The sequence below is a fragment of the Lepidochelys kempii genome, chromosome 25, assembly GCF_965140265.1.
Source record: "Lepidochelys kempii isolate rLepKem1 chromosome 25, rLepKem1.hap2, whole genome shotgun sequence".
In the NCBI taxonomy this organism is placed as follows: domain Eukaryota; kingdom Metazoa; phylum Chordata; order Testudines; family Cheloniidae; genus Lepidochelys; species Lepidochelys kempii.
In genome coordinates, this window is record NC_133280.1 from 12,488,445 (window position 1) to 12,513,028 (window position 24,584).

Here is a 24,584-nt window from a genome sequence, read left to right on the forward strand (position 1 = left end):
CCACAGTCTGAACTGCAAATTCTGGATGAGCCCGTTATGAGTAGGCCTTTCGGCAGGAGGTTGTAAGGGAGAGAGGCAGGACTACATGTCCCTGATCTCTACATTGTGGCATTACAAACTCATCAGCTCATTCTGGGCAAGCACAGAGAATGTCTGTTTCAGAATTTAATTTCTGAATCCACTGCCTCCTGGCACAGATTTTTCCCAGTTTTTCCTATCGCAATGACAGGACGACGGAAATGGAAACAAAAGCATTTAAGTCTTTTCTGGTGAAAATAAAGTTCAGAACTAACAGTTCTGCAAGTTACAAAAGAAATGGGAGTTTATAGGAGTGCATTATAAAATGGTCAGTTAAAGGGCAACCCCTTTATAGAGGTTAAACATTTAATAGAGTTTTACAATGGGTGAACAGTAAGTCAATGGGGAAATATAGCTATGCAGATGCTGGCGATATCATCTCTCCAACGTGTTGTACATTTACAGCAAAGCTCAAATAGGTACAATTCACTGTTTTATTAATGTTCACGAAGTGCTTTGAGCACCTCAGTTCAAAACGAGCTGTGAAAAGATGATTTAGCAACAGGCTAGTTACCTGACTGCCTTCTGATTATTTCAGATTCCCAGTTCGGCTGTGGAAGGTATTAATGATGTACTGCATTCTAGCTAGCTTCTGACACTTTCCTAAAATGGATAAGTTATCGAAAGCAAGAATTGATTCACTCTTGAGAAAGTGATCAGAGGGAACAAGTGTAAAAGAAATATAGTTACACCTCTTTCTCCTCGCCACTAGAGCTCCGGTTTCTACTTCGGTCAAAGCAAATGTTTATTAAAATAAACGGAAGAACAGGTGAAATCTAACTATAGAAAGTGTGTGCACCTAAAAATATTTTATGACCATAAACCCATTGGTATGAATGGTTTATTTATTGGTAATCCCTCCCCATAGACAGAGGAAACATACTTCTTTCGCACAACCGTAGTCAGTTCCTCTACACTAAGGCAGGACAACACCTGTTCCATTTGGTCTTTTAAAATAATAATAATAATAAAAAAACAGCACAACACAAAAGCTGAAAAGCCAGTCAGCTACCATTCCGTTTCTAAAGAACAAAGTAAGCAAACTGGGTTTCAGATTACTTTTTCATTTCTCCTTCTAATTTACTGAGCTGCAACTTGCCTGTGCAGTTAAGAGGAAGTTTTCTAGCCATGAAAATCAAAGTCCTTCCAACCATAATGCTATAAACTCACAGTCCTGGTTTGATTGGCAAGTGCTTCTCTGCCCTTCTGTATAAATTCTCTGAATTCGGAATAAAACTCTTGAATGCCTTTAGAGTTAAAAAAACACAGATTTATCTTCCACACTCCTTCCCCTCCTCAGAGTTTCAGAATTCTGACTGGTTAGGAGTGATGCGTGTGTTTTGAATATTTTCACATAATACAGAGTGCAGCTTAAAAATAGTAACCCTTTCCTTATCCACTTACATCAAGAATTGTGGCTCTGAAATTCTATCTATGTATAAACAGGCACACATCCACAATAGCAGCTAAAAGATACCTATCCTACGAACAGAACGCAAACTATCAAGTGAAAAGAGGTAAATGTTACCTTGTAGAGAGATGAGACCTTTAGCCAAAATTGCATTTGGGACATTTTAAAACTGCATTCAACTCGTTACAAGAAGAGAACTCAGGCAAAACAATGAGCCGTGCTTTTTCAGTACATAACGGAGAAAGATCCTCATTCATGACAGCAGCAGCGGCAGCAGCCAGAGAAAGATCTCATGAAGGTTTAAAGAAATGTTACACGCCAAAGGAAGGAGTGAAAATGGTGGAAAAAAAGCCAGTCCATACAGTGCGGCTGTCCTAAGCCTGTAGAAATTTGCATACAGTGTTTAGTCATGAAGCAGAGTGCTCTTACTTCCTCTAAGTATGGGAGCTGACTTTCAGGAAATGATGCCTGCTTGGTAAGTCAGTGAAATTACTGGCAGTGCGATGAGAATTACTGTATGTGGTGTAATTCAACCACAGATACACTGTAAACAAAGCTGAGCTCCTCAATGTGTTCAGTTTGACTTGGGACAGAAGCAAAGTCTATGTCAAGTACTTATCTGTTCAATAAGCCAGCACATAGCTCATTTCCACCCCCCTTCAACCCGAGTCTGAGAAAAAATGCTAGCTTGGACAAAAGAAAAACATTTGCCATCTTTTTATTTGTTTTCCCTTTCCTCAGAGATTTAGGGGTTCAGATGAACCTGCCAGCTGTATTCCCTTCCTTCCTCGCCCAACTGTTCCTCAACAAAAATAAGGCCCTTAGTTAATGGTGTGCTCTGAATGGTTATGATTTTACACACACCCCCTTCCCTTTCCAAATACTTCATTTTGAGCTTTCTGTATCTTTGCTGGTTAAGTAAAGATATTACTACTAGGGATAACCTGTTTTTGCTGCGGGATGGAGAAAGTAGAGAAGGGGACTAGAAGGAGGCATCTAAACAGGATTTCACTACAACAACTTTAACAAGAGACTGCCCTAAAGAAAAGGTAGATGCCAAAAGGAGAAGTAAAATGTTACTTGCAAAGTTTTGTGGTACGAGGAACCTGTAGTTTGAACGTATCTGTTTGGTTTTGGGGAACAGAATGGGATGCATCTGTGCACTTCTCCCCAGAGAGATTAATAACAGCACTAACACAGATCAAATTCTGGAGCAAGGGACACTATTACAGCTCCTTCTAGCGCCTTGCAAAGTGGGAGTGAACCACTTCATTTCCTTCAAATTGAGATCTGCTCCTGATTAACTTCACCTTGCCCACATCCGCTTTATTGTTCTGGTTCACTGTGTGGGAACTGAATTCCATGAGGGTCAAAAGCCAGAGGCACAGATCCAGCAGTGACAGTGCGTGCATTAGATATGCAGCTCTCTAATAAATACTCTTAACCAGCTGTGCCAGTAAGGGAGTTTTAGTTACCTGGCTAAACAAGCTTTTATATAGCATGTTTCTCAGCCTGATGAGCACTGAAGCCAATTATTGGTATTCTGGATGGAAATCCCTTCATCCTTCCCTTCACCAGCCTTTCCATCCAAGGAGGACACTTTTCAAAACTGCATCAGACTGAAATCACACTTATGGTTTTCCTGTGCTGGATTTGGAGGTTTGGAGACTGTTTGGCAAAGGTGGAAGAGAAACACCTGACAAAAGTTTCCTAGCTCAGCGGTAAACATCAGGAATAAATGGGCTTTTAGCCACATGTAAGAAACTTCTGGAAAAGCCCAACTTACTGAAATGGCACTTCTCATGAAAGCAAACAGCCAAAGAGTGAGCATCTGTGTTTGGAATGAGGGGCTCCTTGGTCAAGAGATTGGCAGAAGAAGCAAACTATCCAGGGGACCTGTGGAAGAGGGGAAGTGTGTCTGAGACCTGAGATGCGTACGATAGACTGGTCTCTTCTACCCGCTAATGATTTTGAGAATTGGGAGGACACATGCTGTATGGAACAGATTCTTTTCTGTCAAGGATCCTCCGCTACAGAACATCCTGCTACTGGAGATCCCAGTGAGCCATAATCTTGTGAAACCCAAGTTTCAGGTCAAGATACATTTCTTCAGGAGTATCCTAATAACAGAGATGCGCAACATTCCAAGCCTGGAAAATCACTTATAGGACCTCCACTTGAGAAGGCACCTTAAAATAGGAAGGAGAACTAGGTCTGTTGTTTGGGTATATAATTGTGACACCTATATGGTGCTTTAGTGTCATGGTGGCAGGTGCATTAGAATTGCATCTAGAATAGAGATTTGATGCCTGTCCTGGAATACTTTCCCACATTAACTAAGTAGGAAAAGAAAATGTCTTTCCTTTGGTGCTCTGTGGCACCAGATCTCTGGCTGTAGTCTCAGCCAGAAGAGTGGATGACAAGGAAAAGAAGAGGAGGGGTTGCTTAAGCAGAAAGATGCCATCTCAAATCCTCTGTAAGGTTTCTCAGCATAGAGGAGGATGAATTTGCATGGATTTCACTCTTCCACAAACAAAAAGAGTGGGATCTGGATAGGAATAGAGTAGGTTGAGGGAAAGACAGGTTCCGTGGGTTGAGGGGAAGCTGAAGAATTTGATTTTTGTATGCAGCTGGTTTTGGGTAGAGAAAGGCAGTTAGTATACCCTTGCTGCTTGTGTCATTCAACTATATTTTTAATCACCTAGTAGAGACCCAAGAGCTCGAAACAGGTGCTTTAGTGACTATATGCTGGAATAGAGACAGATCAAATAAATTTAAAAGAAAGTCTTAATTACTGAGAGACTTGCTGCCGGTAACTGAATTGCTATGTGCACTAGATTAAACCACTACCTCCTGTCTAATAAAGTAAAACTACAGACCACCAAGGTCTCGCTGCTTAACACAACTCTTGAAAATCAGGGGGGTTATTTCCTGTTTTTTCCCTCTCAGTGGACAAATGAGGCAAAATGAAAGCCACAAAAGTTTAGCATCAAGATGAAGTGAGACTTGTGAAAAATATTTTTAAATAGTTTATCAGGATTGCTAATTTCACTGAATAATATTTTAATAATATAATCCCCCAGGGATAAAATAACCCCTTGGGGAATAACAACCTGTGCCTTTTACCTATCCTAAAGGTGAAGATATGCAACTCCTCATCCACTTGCACATCACTGACTAATGAAGGTACATGCTGATGAACTGTTCTGAGGAAATGTGGTATCCTATTGTTGCTACCAATATTCACTTCACCCTCTAACATTCAATGAAAAACAGAATGTAAAACCATGTTAACTGCACACACTTTCAGCTCAATGAAATATTGTCCCTCAGTCATTACAACACTTTCGTTTATTTGATCTATTTCCATTCCAACATTAACATTACCCTCATCAGTCTGTTAACCAATGGGCTACAGCCCAGAACACTAGTGGTTGTACAGAATTTGCTGCCGTTTGCTGTGATCCGCTGGATTTTTAGAAAACAAGTTTTAATATGACAAAAATCAAATAAAAGCAGAGAAACTGTAGATGGGAAGATGAGGTAGCTAGTCTGTCTCCTGCACAGACAAGAGAGAGGGCCAGATTTTCAAAAGTATTTAGGTGCCTAAAGATGCAGATAAGCACCTAGTGGGATTTTCAAAATCGCCTAAATAAGTTAGCTGCCTTCACTCCCATTGTGCCTTCAACTCCCACTAGGTGCCTAACTACATCCTTAGATGCCTAAATACCTTTGCAAATCTGGCCCATAATCCCCACAACAGAGGCAGCATCATATATTAAGTGATCAGTGAATGGAAGAAAGCAGGTCCTTATTGGCCTTGAAAAATGATCAAATACTAGTTAAGGGGGAAAAGAGGGCTGAAAGTTCAAGCAGCTCTGTTTTTCTTCACAATGTTGTTTTTCCACTGGTATGAATGATGGGATAGCATGTACTGTACATACCAGCCCTAGCTTTTCCTGTTTCACTATCACTGACTTTACCAAAGATTGGAGCAAGGAATTGCTTTAATTTTTGGCAGTCTTCAGTGTCAAAAAGTCACTGCTGCCTTGAATAGTAAAAATACATGCGCAATCCTCTGGTCTAATTCTGAAAGCTAAAGGAGGGGGAGATGAAGAGAGGTCTGTGACAGATATGGCCATTTCCTGCATATCCTTGGGAGACCTTGCAGAATTAAATTTAAGTATCTTTGAAGTCCATTGTTTCAAATGAATGGTTTATGTATGACTCTGTTCTACTCCAGAAGGGAGGGCTACCAGCGCTCCTCCAGGAACTAAAAACAGCGGGTGGCGAATAAGGCAAATCAAACCAGGTTGTAACCCCCCAGAGAGGTACCACCTCTGGGGGAAGTTTACATATACTAGTTCAAACTCTGTTCTCCAGAAACCAACAGGCAAAGAAAGGACTTTTGAATAAATAGCCCCATTTTAAAATGACTCAGGGCCTTCTTTCTGATTCAGCAAACAGACAGGACCTTCTGTCCAAGGGCAAGCCCCCAACCCTTGTGGAAGGATTGGGACGATTTAGCCATAAGACTGATGGATGACCTCTGGCAAGCTTTTAGCATGCGTGTAGGAACTTTTATGGTGTCTATATGTTCCTCTGTCATGCTTTTACCTTAAGAAAGAATGTGCTTGCTCAGAAAGAGCTGTGTGGTAACTTATAACTGTGGGCAATACCCTGGTCATAGCCTTCAGAGGGAAAGCAAAGTGCAGGCTCTGGGTTTGCTGGGGATATTGCAATGTAATCCAGGGAGCCGTACAGCAGAGGGGAGTAAGACACGGGTCTTTGCCCAAGAGAGGTGGGAGCCGGGAACCTTTAAATGCGTGCCCTCAAGGGACCATGGAGGAGAAATACATTTGGAGTTACCCCAAAACTGTGACAAGGAGTTGGGCAAAGATTTCTGCAAGACCCAAACACACGTCTTACTTTTAAAATATATATATTAAAAATAACAACAGAGAAATTGGGAAACAGTTCACAATGAAAATGAAAACTTGGCATAACAGCCAGTCCTGTTCTGAGGCATGGCTTCTTTTGATCTGGGGAACAGTTAACCCAGGCTGAAGAAAAGGGACTGAAATACTGCTACTTCTGAGTGTTTTACTGATGTGACCACTGTGAGTGGGGACTAGCAGTGTACATGTGGTTTGGGCTCAATTTGGAGAATTTAAGGCTATCTGAGAGACTTCTCCCCTGGATAGGCATCTACAACTCAGAATATCCCATCTAACCCAATGGAACAGGAAAGAAGTTTGTTTGGCATGCTACAAATTTGTAGCTGTGGTCAAGAAAACATAACTGGAGGCAGGGAGACTCAGATGAACAGACTGACTCAGGCCAATTCTGCTTCGAATTAAAGCAGCTATTTAAAAATATTTCCCAATCTCCCTATTAAATTATATTACTGGCATCTTAAAAGCACTGTTTCACACCAGGTTTCCCCGATTTTGTGAGCTGTATCAAAGGGCGGGAGAGAGAAACTTAAAAAATGAGTTTACTGAGAATTTCTGTGAGGACTCCATGAAAGGATTTTGATTTTCTATTCCCTTCTATTTGTGGAGTCTCTGCCTCGCCTTCTGTGAGATGCTGTGCTTAAACCACAGCTTAACTAAATAGATTTAAAAAACCAAAACAATAGTAACAGTCTGTAATGAAGGAGGCTCAGCCATGAGCATCCACACAATTAGCTGAAGTTTGATCCAAAATTCTTTTTGTCTGAGTACCGGTAGCCCCTTTCTGGGCACATGCCCAGCTGCAGCTGGCTGAAGGAGGACAATTAGTTACTTTTTAGGTAAAACCACATCTCCAAAACTCTTACTGGGCCTGATCCACTTCCACTGAAGTCAAAGGCAAAACTCCTGTTGATTTCAACAGATGCAGGATTAGGCTCTTAATGTCCTGAATCTCTTTCGCCGGATTCAGCAAAGCACTGAACAAGGATGGACTTAAGCACCTGCTTACATGCTTAGCTGAACTGAGCCTATGACAAACAGAGAAATTTCCTGAAATATCCTTGAAATACCTTATTGTATTAAGCTAATGTATTATCGTGGGCTGGGATTGTATGTCACCTCTCTGGGGAGAGAGGGGAGAGGTGACAGATGTTAGATCTGGGAGTTCAAAAGACTATATTAAAAATGGGCCAGGCAAATATATCCCCAAAGTCCAATAAGTGTTAAGTGGATTTCCTGGGGAAATCCCTAGAGAGGTAAATGCAAATTACCCAACCCCAGTTATGCAAAATCACAGCCCTTTGAAGCTATGCCCTGAGGTCTTTGTCTGCTGATTACCTGTTACAGAATGCCAGAATCAAAGGCCCAAGCTATATGAACAAATGTCTGATCTGCCCAGCCTTTGGATTCTGGTGCTGGATCTAAGACAAATGAATCAAAACACAGTTGTAGGTTTTGAAGGACTAAAACCTACCAGAGCCCTAGCCTGGAGCTGAAGGTGATCTCTGGTAAACTTTTTAGCATGCATGTAGATTCTTTCATGGATTTAATGTCTTCTCTCTCATGTTTCCCTTGAGAATAAATGTGCTTGCTTAGAAGGTCCATGTGGTAATGTATATACTGGTCATAGCCTTCAGACAGAAAGCTAGGCTCAGGCGCTGGCCTGTTGGGCAGTCTGGCTTCCTGGGGATATCACAGTGAATGGCAGGGAGTTGTGCAACATTAAACCCCATGTTTCACTCCCTTCTGAGCAGGGCCTCCAGCCAAGAGACGCGACAGCTGAGAGCCGACCATGGGTGCCCTTGGTGGACCACAGAAGAGGAACACAGGTACCGTTTGCACTGAAACTCTGAGAGGGCCCTCAGTGTCATCCTGTAGTGTTTATCCATACTCATAACCAAATACTGACATGGCTGGCTCCAAATATGGCTCATCACATACTACGTAATTAGTAGCCATGGCAGCCAAACCTTGTGTTACCCTTTCTAGCGGCCTCCACTGGCATATAGCTGTCTTCTTGTTTCCAGGGTGCCAGGTTTATTTAGCTCTGAGATTGAGAGCCCTTAACAATGCTTGGGTAATGATCCTGCTTTGGTACAGCCTTCTGTCTGGTAGAGCATCCCAGAGTCTATAGTTCCAGGTATCGTCTGGGCACTCTATAACACTGCTGACGCACCAAGGAATAGTTGCCCAGATTTTCCCAGAATGCACTGATAGAAATGAGATTAGGCAGCATGACAGGTGTAGATGCACAAGCAGGAGACCTGGCTGTTCTGTGGAAACAAGGACACAATTCCTTCTTATTCACTGTGACCAGGTAAGATGAGGTGTTACAACAATTGAAGTTGTTCTTATCACCAAGCTGGGGCCTAAGTAAATATGAGCTATCTGCAATGAAAGTGGTTTCTAACTGTGATTAGACCATGCAAAAACCAGTCTAAATGCAGCAGTACAGCCACTGGCAGGTAAAGCAATGTGTTAGCAAAGTGCTTTGTAAGCAGCACACACAGTTAAGTGTCTTCAAATTTATTTTAATGTCTGTATCCCATGGGCCTATAACTACAGGACACCAATAGGAAATTCCAGGTGGTTTCTTATTCCAGGAAGCTCTTTATTCCATCCAGAGGCAAGTCTTTCATATAATTTAATAACTCTTACATTGATTTCTTTGAAATCACCCCGGCTTTGGTACACGCAAAGATGCACTTCAATTAATATTTTTGAGATAGTGGTTAACCTTTTTCTTTTGTACCAAAATGGAGACTTCAACAGGAAACTGCAAGGGGTGGAAAGTGGAAGAGAAAGGGCCTGTTTATGATTAACATGTGGTCAAGAGTCCCACACACACCACAAACTGCATAAAAATCAGATCAGGCAAAAGCTGTAATTGCATCTTTACAACTTTATTACAAATGACTCTTCATAAAACATTAGCTCATTCTTTCCCCAACTCCTTCTCCCATAACCCAGCCAATCAACTGCTGATTGTCCTCTTTTCTCCAGCGACAGCACAATTCAGTAATAGCAGTTATGTAGCATTTCACAGCAAATATTAATATGCATCATCTATCTATACACAAATATGATCATGGATTTATGCTATACTTCACAAAGAATACTGATATCCATCCTCCAGTTCAGTTTCATACTAGCTAACATTTTGATATCTTCCTAATGACATTTAGATCCTGAATCAACTTGTGGTGGACAAAGCAGCATTATTGCTATGAATTAACAGCCAGCTCTAAGTATCCAGCATTAATCCCACCTCCTGCAGAAAGAGCTTTTCCTAGACTTTTCTCAGTGATCCATCTTGCTCACCTATGCAGCTGTATAAACAACAGCAGATCTAACTTCAAACACTTTGTGATATTAGAAATCAGGAACTTTTCAGCATCTTGAAACTAAACTGAACACATGGGTGCACAGTTTATAGTCCCTATCGACTGTTCCCCTCCCCAAACCAAGGGGAAGAAAACAGGACAAGGGGGGAAAGAGAGGAGATGTGAGAGACTTGTCACTGTCTTAAAACAGCATTTTCAGTAGGAGGCGAGAAGGGGAAAATGACCCATTTGTTTGGTTTAGGCTGATTTTACAGGTTAAGTACAGGTTAAGGATATGGCTTTGTACTTGTACTTTTTGGGTTTGGTTCTTCCCCCTCTCCCCACCCCACACCAAATTAGTTGTGGGTGTTGGATTTCACAGGCAGTCCATCCCTAGATCAAGCACACTCATCCACAATTTACTGGGGAGGAGGGGATTGACTACATAATTCATTGTGTTTTGGGAGATCTTGACTTTCTCTTTCAGAATTTACAAGTTTCCTGTGAATAAGTTCTAGGATGGTGCTCAGCCCTGCTCCAGCCTCTTCTGATCAGTGGAATTTAAGGATCTGTGGTCTCTAATTCTGGTGTCTCATGTCCAATCTACCATCCAAGCAGCAGTCCTGTTCCTTCCATTGCAGGCTTCGCTGGTGCATTTTCATAGGGAGCAAGAGGTGGGAGGCACTGGTCTCCTTCAAAATTAACATTAATGAAGAACTGCTCTGGGATGAGCTGTAGGTTGTAACAGAGGCTGTTGTGAACACCACAGTGAGACGCATTAAGAGCAGGCAAAATAGCACAGAATTGTCATGTTCTTAGTACTTATTTATTGCAGTGATTACAGGAAAAACTGCATTTTGGTCCCAGCAGCAACTGTCACACCCTCCAGTCAGCAGCACTATACATTGTACAGACAAATGTCTTGTGGAAACAACTTTCCAAAGAGCTTCTGAGTCCATATCTCGGATGGTAATTCTAGTTAAATTATTTACTCTTGCGGGAATTCTGCACCACTGTGCATGCGCAGAATTTATGTCCCCCCACATATTTCTTTGCTTCCCCACAGAAAAATGACTTTCTGGGAAAGCTACAAAAGTGATCATGCCACCCTTCCTAGCAGTATGTTTTGGGGGCCCAAGGCAGCCAGAAGAGAGATAAATCACTGTGGGGCAGGAGGCGGGACTGGGGAAGACCCAGCTGGTGGCTCCTACCCTGCGCCAGGCTCAGCTGCTAGTCTTGGTTGGGCTGGGGAGGATAGCACTTCCTCTTCCCCTGCACAGCATCCAGGGCTAGGTCAGACCCACACCCAGATTTCTCCCGCAGCTGCAGGAAGCTCTGCAAAGTCATCCCCCCCACCCACCAGCTTCCTGCACCCATCACTCCTCAGCTGCAGGGATCATAGAATCATAGAATATCAGGGTTGGAAGGGATCCCTGCTCAAAGCAGGACCAATCCCCACTTAAATCATCCCAGCCAGGGCTTTGTCAAGCCTGACCTTAAAAACCTCAAAGGAAGGAGATTCCACCACCTCCCTAGGGAACCCGTTCCAGTGCTTCACCACCCTTCTAGTGAAAAAGTTTTTCCTAATATCCAACCTAAACCTACCCCACTGCAACTTGAGACCTTTACTCCTCGTTCTGTTGTCTGCTACCACTGAGAACAGTCTAGATCAATCCTCTTTGGAACCCCCTTTCAGGTAGTTGAAAGCAGCTATCAAATCCCCCCCTCCCCATTCTTCTTTTCTACAGACTAAATAATTCCAGTTCCCTCAGCCTCTCCTCATAAATTATGTGCTCCAGCCCCCCTAATCATTTTTGTTGCCCTCCACTGGACTCTTTTCAATTTTTCCTTCTTGTACAGGGAGCTGTTCCCCCATCCCCCATGCATCCAGACCCCCTCATACCCAGACCCTCCCACCAAGCCTCACCCCCCACACTCAGAACCACCACTCCCTGCCACCGAGCCCAACACCCCCTGCACCACCCTGATGAGCCATCTGCACCCAGATCCCCAAGCTACGGAGCCCCAACAAGCTGCACCTGGATCCCCACCCCACTGAGCCCCACTCCCCCAGTATCTGGACTCCCCACTGAGCCCCACACACTGAGACCCACCTGCAAAGCTCTATCCCCCCCACATCCAGACCTCCCGTCCGCTGAGCCCCAACCACCTTCACCTGGACCTGCAGAGTCCCATTATCATTGCACCCAGAACCCCCCCAACAAGCCCCTGGGCATCCAGATCCATCCCACAACCAGATCCGTCCACTGAGCTACCCGCATCCAGATTGCCCCACACAGAACCCTCTCAACACCACCCTCTCAACCCTCCACTCTAAGCCCCTCCACACTTGGATCCTGCCTTGCTGAGCCTGCCTGCCCACACTTGGTGCGCCTGGCCCAGATGGGCAAGGCCCTGGGGTGTTTTGGGGGTAGGCCCAGTTCTTGCACTGTGTCAGGGTTGGGTGCAGCCTCACCGCTGAGCCCATATTCTGGGGTGGGGAGCTGAACAGTGATCTCTCATCTCTGTACAGCCAGTGGCCTATGCTCCCCAAAGCCATGCCAGAGGCTCCACATTTATTTGACAAATAAAATTTGCAGAATTTTAAAATGTTGTGTGCAGAATTTTTTTTGGAGCAGAATGCCCTCAGGAGTAAATTTTAAATCTTAGGGCACAAGCACTTATCTCTTGAAGCAGGTGTGCACTGTGAGGGCTCCCATCTCCAAGAGAAACTGCAAACCTTCCATGTGACATCTCCACCATGTGCAATTTATAACTGTACGATTTATCTAGAGCGTTGCCTAACCTTTGAGTTCTGAGCCCTGGGAATCCTAATCTTGAATGGACTTGTCTGGATGGTGCCTTGTTTCAGTGGCTTTATGGCTGTTGTCTCCCCAAAGACTGATGATAGCATTAAACACAAATATGCCAAAGCCTTTGATTTTTGTGAAGGTGTTGCATGAGACTCAGTGAATGGGGGAATACAGCTGTGTGTGTGTTTAAAACCACATTTAGAGTTGTGCTTTAAACCAGTGATTCTCCAAGGTCTTTTTATTTTGCATGCCATTTTGCCCATGAAAGTGTCTCTCTCTTATTTATCTCCTATTATCTCAGGAATATTAACCAACTGAAATGTCTCTTATACGCACCCAGAAGCTATCAAAGATTAACCTGTTATAAATATCTTGATTCACTTTCACTCTGACTCAAGTTCTTCAGAGATCATATCCCCACATTACAGATGTGGGCTACAGTTGAATTGCATTATTGTTTAACAATTATTTTCCTGCCATGATAGGGAGTTTTGCCCTCTCCTGGGTGATAGGACATATCCTAAAGCAGTGGTCTCCAAAGTTTTTGGATCGTGCACCCCCACGGTGCCGCTGAAGAAAGGAGAGGGAAAGACTTACCGCAGGTGTGCCGCCGAAGAAAGGAGAGGGGAAGACCTGCTGCAGGCGTCCAGAGCAGCCACCGAAGGAAAAAAAAAATGGTGGAGTGCTGTCCGGCGGCGCTCCTCCTGCCACGCACCCCCTGGGATCCTCTGGCGCACCCCACTTTGGAGACCACTGTCCTAAAGAACCAATCTTACCACAAGCTACACCCAACACATATTCAGCGACTCCACCATGGGCTGCATTTCCCCAATTCACTTTCAACTCCCTTCTCTCTTCCTAGGGCATAAAGGGGTGTCTATGCATATACTGTAGACAAAGGAATCCAAATCTGAAGTTTAGTTCAATGAAAATCTGCTTCACATAGGATGCTGTGTATGCCAACTTTTAGCCAAATGATTTTTGGGTTTGTTTTTAAAGAAAGCTAAGTATAGGCCAAGGAGAAGAGCAGACCAGTTTTGGGCACACATGTAGTGCTGTATAATATATTTTATTCTTAATTAAATGTTTTGGTACAAGTGTTATAAATCCATGCACAAGTTACAACCTCCCAAAATAAACACTTTATAATGGTAATGAGCTGCCATTGCAACAGGGACACAGGACAGCACTATTATAATAAATATGTCTATGCAGTAGAACTACTGACGCAAGCACAATATTTCAGTACAGTAGAACCTCAGAATTATGAACACCAGAGTTATGAGCTGACCGGTCAACCACACATCTCATTTGGAATTGGAAGTATGCAATCAGGCAGAAGGAGAGACAGGAAAAAACAAACAAAAACACAGTACAGTACTGTGTTAAATGTAAACTACAAAAAAATAAAGGGGAAATTTTTATAACAAGATTTGACAAGGTAAGGAAATTGTTTCTGTGCTGGTTTCGTTTAAATTAAGATGGTTAAAAGCCGCAGTTTTTCTTCTGCACAGTAAAGTTTTAAAGCTATATTAAGTCAATGTTCAGTTGTAAACTTTTGAAAGAACAACCATAATGTTTTGTTCAGAGTTATAAACATTTCAGAATTATAAACAATCTCCATTCCCAAATGTAGCAGAGTGGACACCCACTCTGGCCCATAGGGGTTTAAAACAGCCCTGAGAGAGGGCTGTTGCAGAAGAAAGGCAGCAGGGCTGATTGGGGAAGCAGCCTCAGCTGGGGGCCACACCCCAATCAGGGCCCAGCTGGCTCTATAAAGGCTGTGAGCCAGAGGCCCAGAGAGCACTCTCCCTCTGAGAGGGAGGGACCTGGCTGTAGAGACCTGAATAGAGGACCTAGGTTGGAGCAGGGCTGGGGAAAGGCCAAGGGAGCCGGGGAGCTCTGGCCTAGGAAAGCCCCAGGCTGCAGGCCTGGGAAGGCCTATTAGGCACAGGGATTGCAGGGGCAGCCATGGGTAGGCAAAGGCAGCAGGTCCAAACCCAGCCTTGCCTGTGATGAGTGGCTCATACTGCAGTCTGCCCCAGGGCGTGGGGGCTAGCTGGTGACTGGCAGGAGCCTACAACTGAGATGAGGTAGGGATAGTGGGTGGGGGAGTTCCCCTGGGAGGGGGAGACCCAGAACTGTGGGGTACTGCCAGGGGGCAGCATCCAGTGAAAGAGGCACCGGTGTCCTGGGAGGGACACGGGAGCCAGCAAGTCAAGACACCGGCCTGAAGAGGGCGCTCCAGAGGCTGGAACGCTAATTCCTCAAGATGACCAGCAGGAGGTGCCGCTGGTGAGCCTGTGTCGGGTTACCCCGAGGTGTTTATAGTTCTGAGGTTCTACTGTATAATGCATGCCAGTACAGGCTTGCCAGCATTACAAGTCCTGCCATCTTACCCAGTATTGGTTCTGAGAGGTTTTTGCACAGAAAAGGGACTTTTTCTGCTTTAAATGGCAAGTCAAGACATGCTCTAGGTTTCCTTCAAGGGGACAAGGAAAGGACGTAAACTGCAAAGAGGAGGAAATGCTGGACAAACCAAAGCCCTGATTCTTATACCAAGCTCTGTGCAGGTGGACCTAGATCCCCAGCAATTTCAAAAGAGTTCTGCATGGTCACAAGGGTCTTCCCCCAGGGAGTTCAGGACCTGATCAGGGCGAAGTTTTCAGGGCAGTGGTTCTTGAGCTATGGTCCGTCTAACCCTTCCTGATGATCCATGGAATGACACTTTGAAGAGTCAGCAAAAGACATAGAAGGTGGTGAGAGACACGTCTTTTCATGGGTACAGCAGAATGAATGATAAAGACCTCAGTGAAATCACTGAGTCACACAAGCCATATCAATCAGCAGCATGGGGAAGAAATCCTAGTCTGGGTGTCCATCTGAGCACACACAGGACAAGCATAGCATAGCTGCTCTTCTGCATGAACTAGACCATTTACCGTTTGTTTGGTCAAGTTGGCTCAACGACTTTTCATTTCAGGGCACATTTAAACAAGTCTAAGTTCTGAAAATTCTAACCTCAATGCAAACACAGATTATTATTACCCAGCACCCCCCCACCCCCCCACCCCGCACCTGCCTATATCAAGTTCAGCTTTTCTAACCAACATAATTCAAACCAAACGCAGCCTTCTTCCTGCATTGGACATTACTGCGTGGTAGAATGTGTTCCAGCAGTGAGGCTCTGTCAACTGTCAGTTAACAGCTTCCATACCTCCCATGAACTTCTTTCTTAAAAATGAAGTTTCCACCACATGCAAGATTCAAGATTTAAATTATTCCACCACAGTAAAAGTGAAAATATTAGCAAACAGAGTCAGCGAGAGCCTGGCCAATTTCCCTGACATACACAAGACGACCTGGGTTCAGCAACCATTAATCTGAATGGTAAACACAAGTTCATGGCTTTTCGGAAATGAGGCAGCAGCATGAGTGGCAACATCCAGTGGTCACGTTTGACTGGAGGGGTGAACGATGAAACTAAAAGAGACCGTGAAAGAGTGTTTTGAAGTAAAAAAGCTAGTCCTTGTGTCCACTTCTCCTGAAACGGAGGTGGCTTTAATGAGGACAGAAGAGGTTGCATACTGGAAAGCATGTCCCCAGGCAGCAAGGAAATATGGTCTTGTGATTCACAGATTTTCAGGTAAAAAGGGATCATTGTGATCATTTGACCTCCTGCAGAGCACAGGCCATAGAACTTCCCTGAATTAATTTCTGTTTGAACCAGATCAGATCTTTTAGAAAAACATCCAATCATGATTTAAGTATTTCCAGTAATGGAGAATTCATCACAGCCTTTGGTAAGTTGTTCCAATGGTTAACTACTTTCATGGTTACAAGTTTGCACCTTATTTCCAGTCTGAATTTGTCTAGCTTCAGCTTCTAGCCATTGGATCTTGTTAGACCTTTGCCTGCGAGACTGAAGAGCTCTCTTATGAAATTTCTGCTCCCCATGTAGATATTTATAGATAGTGAGAGTCACCCCTTAACCTTCTCTTTGTTAAGCTAAATAGATTGAGCTCCAAGTCTTTCACAATAAAGGCCTGTTCTCCAATCCTTTACTAATTCCTGTGGTAATCTTCTGAACACGCTCCAATTTTTCAACATTCTTTTTCAGTTATTATCAACACCAGACCTGGACACAGTGTGGCAGCAGTGGTCACACCAGTGGGCAATACAAAGATAATGACCTCCCTACTGCTACTTTATATTCCCCTCTTTATACACCAAAGGATCATATTAGCCTTTTTAGCCACAGCCTCACACTGGGAGCTCATGGTCAGATTATTATCCACCACAGCCCCCAAATCTTTTTTTGGAGTTGCTGCTTCCCAGGATAGAATCTCCCACCTTGTAAGTATGGCCTACGTTCTTTGTTCCTAGATGGATAGCTTCATAGGTGCCGACTCCACGGGTGCTCCAGCCCTGGAGCACCCACAGAAAAATATTAGTGGGTGCTTAGCACTTAGTGGCAGCCAGCTCCCTCCCTTCCACCAAGCCGCCCCTGCCGATCAGCTCCTCCACCTCCCTCCCAGCACCTACCACCTGCCGCAATCAGCTGTTTCATGGCATGCAGGAGGCTCTGGGAGGGAAGAGGCAGGACAGGAGTGGGGGTTTGGGGGAAGGGGGCGGAGCGCTGGTGGATAGCTTTACATTTGGCTGAATTGAAATGCATATTGTTTGCTTGTGCCCAGCTTATTAAAAGTGATCTGGATCACCCTGTATCCATGACCAGTCTTCATTATTCACCACTCCCGCAATTTGTGTGTCATCTGCAAACTTTATCAGTAATGATTTTTATGTTCTCGTCCAGGTCACTGATAAAAACATTAAATAGCACAGGGCCAGGAACTGATCCCTGAGGGACCCCACTAGGAATGTAGCTGCTCTACAATGATTTCCCGTTTACAATTACATTTTGAGACCTATCAGTTAGGCTAAGGCACAGGGCTGGGCAACAGGAACACCTGGGCTCTACTCCCATCATTGCCACTGACTCAGTGTGACCTTAAATTTGTCTCTTCCCTTCTGTGGGGAGCCTGGTTCCCAATCTGTATCACACAGACAAAATCCTCCCCTTGGCTAAATTTATTGCATACCACTTTGAGATCCCCATATAAAATGCACCAAAGAATGGCAACCTGTTACTATGTTCACTCCCCCATAATCAAACATGAAGTTGTAAGACTAGCAGGCCCAAAACAGAGACTCATTTCAAAGTCCACTTAATTGCCCAATCCCCAGGGAAACTTGCGAGCCTCAAGGATCCAATCTTCTTTTCAGCTTTAATTCTCTCCCCAACCCACAATGGAAAACTTGCCTCACAGCATAATCCCCTAGAGGAAGAGGAATGGACAGCTCTCTCTCTGGAACCCAGCACCACCCTCCCATCACTAGATAATGCTATAACTCCTCCTGTGTTACGCCATCCACCCTGGCCTCATGGGGCTGAATAACCACAAACTCTGATATGCCCCTCAGCACCAGCTTTCCCAAAAACCCAGTGATGTTATAAGACCCCTAAAATGGCCTCATGTAACTGTTTTCTTAACCTTATTTAAGCCCATTTGTTTGCGTAAAGAATGCCAGCAGAGCAGCAAGGATGAGTCACCCTGCAACCAGTCAAAGGATCACAACAACATTTTGGTGAGGAAATGGATTTAAGTTTCAAGTTCACACAGGATTATTCTGAGCATGCAAGTGAAATGATCTTTCTCAGTGCACAGAAGGCAGCCATCAAGATTGTAGGGACATATATGAAAATCATTATTAGCCAACAACATCCATGATGTAATTGTTTTCTTCTGGAATTTTTTTTTAATGTGGCCATCCCCACTCCTTCGGGCAAAACAGATTCTGCAACTTGCCCTGAAGGTCAGACCTGGGACCTACCAGAACAAGGGTAGAGGCAAGTGCCACGGTTGAAAGAACAACCTTCCTCCTTGCAACCCAAGATGGACAAATCTGCAGGCTGCGAACATGAGCATCTCAGCTGATCTCCAAGAGCAGCACGGAGAGAGCATTTACTGCATGAATACCTCTACAGTGTCATTCATCGTTTACTCTTTAAACCCTGCAAATCCATTTTTGACAACATGTGCATTCCTGGGAAACCCTTTAGAGAGACAAAGCACCTGGAGGGTTAACACAGCCCGAGGCCAGGTCAGAATCCCATATCTACCCAGAATGGCTCTCTTACATTCCTGAGGTAGCAGCTCACCAACTTGCTATCAAACTGGATCTAGGCAGCATCCAAAGGGAAGACACATGTAGGTCTCTTTTTGCCAAGTCCCCTGTGGATTTTATGCAGCAAAGTCGTATTTGGGAATGTATTAAGGAGTCAAGTTTTCTAGGATCCAGAGGCATACTTGGCTCTCCTGTCTAGATGTATGAAGAGAACACAATTTTCCTCACATACCATCCCCCCAAGACAAACCAATGTATATTTTAAAACAAGAGACTCACTTACAGAAGCCTGCAGAGAGCTCCTCATGTTCTCCCTCCAGTATCACTAATCTGCTGGCCTGGTTATTACAGGGAAAGGTCTAACAAGATTTTAACACCACGCCCATCACCATGGTATCTGAATGTGGTAAAGCCAGGTACTTTCCTATGTAGTCACCTGGAAAGATGCATCAGTCACAGGTAGTATATTCATCCCCTCCCACCTTCTGAAGTCCAAGTTTCATGTTTTCAGGCAGAGAACAAACTATTAATATTTAACAGTTTGGCAATTGGGACAGTGTGAAATCAGCAAAGTGAGAAAAAATGACACTAGTAATTACCAGCTGGACAATGGGGTGGGAGGAGGTATTTTTTCATATTCTTTGTGTATATATAAAGTCTGCTGCAGTTTCCACAGCATGCATCTGATGAAGTGAGCTGTAGCTCACGAAAGCTCATGCTCAAATAAATTGGTTAGTCTCTAAGGTGCCACAAGTACTCCTTTTCTTTTTACTAGTAATGTGTGGAAGAGATCTGACCTACCAGCGCTAATCCCAACGCCTGCAGGTAACCAATGAGCTACTGCTCAGAGAGCCACACTATGGTCCTGGCTCCCAAGGAACAGTCCCCTGATAGCAGTTTCTCTTTGGAAGAGATTACAACTAAAAGCTGAGCAAACCCCTAGGTCTTGTTGTTTTCCATGTTAGCACTCAAGTGGAAAGATTCCACAAGAGGTGAACTGCCCCCAGTCCCAAGAAAGTCAGCCCTTTTCATGGCTGCCCAGGAAGAGGTAGGAATACAGTGCAAAGTTAAATGGCCTTAATGTTATACAAACCCCTCCTTTAATATGTTTGCAAAGGGAGAAGTCTGCAAATCTCTTCCAGGTCCTACTCTGAATTAATCCTGGGATGGTTAAAGCAAGGGCTGAATCAAACCCATTGGCTCTTTGGGGGCAGACAGGATCTGCCTACAAATGTTTAAAGGAGACAAACTCAGATTACTATTGGGAATTTCTTATACAATAACACAGCCCCAGAGTGTTGGGAGCAAAGCATGTGCAGAGTGTTCAAAAGAATCAACATTTCTGGACACTGATTTGTACAGTAATACAGCCTTGAAACTGCCTGGCTTATGACCCAGGACAGCATTAACGGGCTGTCTGCTCTGGAGAGAGCCAAAGATCGAGGTATATTGGCAGAAACATCCAGGAGCCCAGACCAGGAGTATCAGTCAGCATTCAGTTGCACTGATATTGTCAGCCTGCACTGTTTGATTCTAGCCAAACACCACTGCTTTCTTAGGCATTAATAATTTGTCAAAGTGTTTTTAAACCCAAAAGCCAAGTCCTGGAACAAAAGGTCTTGTTCAACGTTACTCACAATACAACCATCTACTATACAGAGGGTGACATCACTGACTTATGCCATCTATTGGAATCTTCAGAAAGTCCCATGCAGTAATGCTTGGATGCAGAGTTACAGAGCAGCATCTGAGAGCCATTGGAGAGAAGAGAAAGGAGGACTGATAAATAGGCTCATTTATTAATGAGTGGGTCATCTTATGCATGAGTACCCCTTGACTTCCTACTCTTATTTGGTGTATTACTTGAGCAAGAGCATTGGCTGGCTGTAAATGTTAGATTCAGAGAAAGACAGGTATGTGTGTTCAGGGATAGATAACTTATAAAAATTCAAAAATTGGAATCAACTCCGTAACAGCCTTGAGACAAATATCCTTGAGCATTGACAAGCATGTAGTAATATGAGGTTTTAAAAACACCATCACAAAACCCAAAATGAAAGGGAATGAACTACAAAGAAATCTCCAAGAGGGGTCTTCGCTCTTCAAAAAGCCAAGATCAATTAGAGAAATAAAATAAAAAAAGAGTTCTGAGAGGCACAGCATGGAAAACAATGTAGGTTAAAGGAAGCTAGTTCTTTTCATTTGTAAGTTACTATAAAAAACACCCACCGAAATACTCTGGGTTTCTTGACAATAATTAAAATGCATAATATCACAAAATCGTCTGCAAGAAAAATCAGACTGCCCCCATACCATCAATATACACCCTCATCTCACCTGAAAATCCCACATTTGAACCCTAATCCCGGAACCAGACGTTGCCTAACTACTCCTCAAATGACCAAGAAAAAAAGTTTAGCTTTACAACATGTCTAGAACAACAACAAATCTGGGGCATTACAGACCACAGAAATTTCCAAATTTCAAAGCCATGGGGCCTTCATGCAACATGTCCAACCACCATCTCCCTTGCTTTTACACTGTGGACATTCCAGCTTGTGCACCTCTGACGGTCACAAGCACCGCAGCAAAGCAGAGAGAAGCAGTCGCCCAGACAGTAAAGATGCAAACTAGGTAGATCTTTTTAGGTCAATACCAACAACCTGAACTGCTCAGGCAACCTGTGCCATTCACAGAGCCATTCACTGTGTTATGTGCAGTCAGCATTCTACACCAGTGTAAGCATCCAGATTTTGAGATGGAGCCTCATGGAAAACACATTACAGTAGTTTAATCTCCCAATGGCAAATGCAGGGAGGACCACACCTAACAGACTGTCACATCCACCTTGATCCATGCAGCTGCAGAAATTAATGGTATGATTCCTGTCTTTGCATCCAGGTTGCAGCCAAGGAGCAAGACTCCTGGATTGTGAAGCAGCGTCACAAATGAAACGCACTCCCTCAAACAAGGCATAATTCCTGCCAATTTTGCCAAATACTTTTCCCGGCCTATCAATATTACTGACATCTCATCTGGCCTGAGCCACAGCCAAGCTAGTCCAGATGTAAGCTAGATGCTGGGTCTTACACTCCACGGCCGCAACAGGATTGGCTGGGAGGAAAACGAAGCTGGATGTCAACAGCGTGTTGGTATTGCATCGGCAGAGCCCATGCTCACTAGCCTAGCAGCCTCATTTTACACACACTGAATAAGAGGGAGAATGAGAGAGAACCTTGTTGTATTCTACTTGCAAGGGTAGAAACAGAAGCAAACCAAATCAGTCACCCTCTGATCTTCCATCTAAAAATGAGCATAAGCCATTCAAGGGCTACTCCATCTACTCCTGCCTGAGGTGGTGCGTCAATACTACCTCATGATCAACAGCACAAAAGGCTGCTGGTAGATTTAATTCATCAATTTAGAATAAACCTTTAATACCCAAATCTGCCAAAACTGCCAAACCTACCAACAAGATTCCACCAAAGCAGGACTAGTGTAACATGATCAAGACACCCAAAAAAATGGTATCTATATAGGATCACCCAGTGTACTGTCTCCCTGTACTGTATCAGCAGTTTAAGTAGATCGTAAGGTCTCGGGAACAGGCCCCATGAATTTCATCTGCCAGCCTCAGAGCATCCTGACAGTGCTCGATTTAAAAAGAAAAAAATATAGTAAAACAGCTTTACCGGCGATGCAAGATAAATGCATAAAGTGGTTGAGATTTTGACACTAGTATTAAAAGATGTTTAAGAAAAATAGATCTCTGTATTTTCCAGTGAAAGACAAGAAGGGGGTTCAATTAAAGTTTATAGCATGAAGTGCTAGAGACTCCAAGCCAAACTGCTCATTTCCATTTAAGAAATAATGGGATAAAGGAACATGACATGAAAAAACAAACAAGCATCAGGAAATACTTGTCACAGGCAAAGACTAACCTGAATGGAACAATCTGCCAAGCAGTCCCCCAGAGTCAGAGAAATCCATTTCTCAACCGCTCCAAGAGAAGCACAAGTCTCCAACGCTAAAGCATTTACTCATGGCCCAAAATGCCCAAGCGTCTTTAGGACCAAAAAAAAAAAAAAAAAAAAAGGGAGATTGTTCCCTTTATCTGGTAGGCCAGCATCTATGGAGTTGGGAAAATGGAAATAATGGAGCAAACAAACAATAGGCAGAAGGGAAGATGCAAAAGGATCTGGCACTGTTTTCCATCCTCCTACAGATTGTCGTCTTAGGGTGTCTGCTCTGCAGGTGTGACCACTGCTTGGGTAGACATACTCACACTAGCTCTATCTGTGCTAGCATGGCTAAAAATAGCAATGTAGATGTGGTGACGAGGATTTCTTCAACACGAGTAGGCCCGCAGGGTCCCTGGCATGCTCCTACAACCTGCACTGTTGCATCTACAACGCTATTCGTAGCCATGCTGGTGTGGATAAAGCTAATGGGGATATCTCTATGCTGCATTCAGCAGTGTGATTGCAGCTTGGGTAGACATACCCTTAGATTATCAGCTCAGCGGGGCAGAGACTGTATCTTCATTGGTGTTTGTACAGGCCCTAGTAAAACAGGGCCCGGATCCTGACTGGGATTTCTGGGCACTACCATACTGTAAGTTTTAAAAGTTCTGATACCACTAAGAATGCATTAGCTATCAAACACAATAGATGGAATGTGTCAATGACTTTATCCATTGTACCCCTTTCCTGTACTTTCTGCCCAATTTCTCATTGTGAGACATGCTTCTCTCTGGCTGAGGATACTGCATGCTCTTGTACTCCTTTTTAGATAGGGAAATACTCCTGCCAGAATCTCCTGACTACTTTACATACAGATTCTTTCCATGCCTGTTCCTCCACATGATGGTTCCCCAAGCCGACATTCCGAGAAGCACAATCATGACCCCTTCCACAAATCTTCCTTGTCACAATCACTTTCTACCCATCAGGACAGCAAGGGAGACAGACTGCGTTCACTGCTTCTGCATAAAATGGTTCTCGTCAGATCTTCACATAGACACTTCCTTCCTCCCCCACCTGCCAGAGTTTGAGCACTTCACTTTTGTGGTTCTCCTTGAGCTCCATTGGCTCAAGCAGCAGAGAGCCAAGGTCGTTCCCCAGCCCAAGGCTCCGGTGCGGCAGCTACGGGGCTGGCACAAAGCACACTTTGTAGCACTGGTAGAACTCTGAAAGCCATGAAGTTTCCACAAGAATAATTTCTTGTTCTGGGCAAAAAGTCGGGCACCACAGAAAGGCCACTCACAACAGGATGAGTCACACTTTTGTCTGCAGTTCAGGCTCCCCGCTTTTTTTTTTTTTTTTTTTAAACAGAAAGGCTTTTTTTTTCCCCTTTCCATGGTCATCCCCTGCATCAGCAGCTAATCTGAATACACCAACATTTATGGAAGCATATTCCTTTAACAGAGATTCTCCAAAGATTGTTCTTGCCAAGCTGGCTGCACTCAATTTCCATGATGTAACAGAGGAAGGAAACTGATCAACCCCTTAGACCAGCAGTTCTCAAACTTTTGTATTGGTGACCCCTTTCACACAGCAAGCCTATGAGTGTGACCCCTCCCCCTTATAAATTAAAAACTCTTTTTTATATTTAACACTATTATAAATGCTGGAGGCAAAGCGCGGTTTGGGGTGGAGGCTGACAGCTCGTGACCCCCCCCAAGTAATAAACTTGTGACCTCAGAGGGGTCACAACCCCCAGTTTGAGAACCCCTGCCTTAGACTCTACAAAATAAATAAGGTTAAGCCCACTTCCCACTAAACCCAGCAGCAAATCCACACCAGCCATCCCTATG

At 44.0% G+C, this 24,584-nt stretch overlaps 1 protein-coding gene across 12 annotated transcripts in view; it reads right to left on the reverse strand.

The window, feature by feature from the left end:
- Positions 1 to 24,584, reverse strand: part of SBNO2 (strawberry notch homolog 2) — a 109,201-nt gene that overhangs the window by 45,071 nt on the left and 39,546 nt on the right. Inside the window, exon 1 of one of the 12 annotated variants that reach the window (XM_073324663.1) lies at positions 1,607 to 1,893. The exons of the other annotated variants lie outside the window; for them this stretch is intronic. Coding sequence (XP_073180764.1) covers positions 1,607 to 1,651 — 45 coding nt within the window. The 5' untranslated portion in view covers positions 1,652 to 1,893. Of the gene's footprint in view, positions 1 to 1,606; positions 1,894 to 24,584 lie in introns of those variants that run through there. 12 annotated transcript variants of the gene reach the window in all.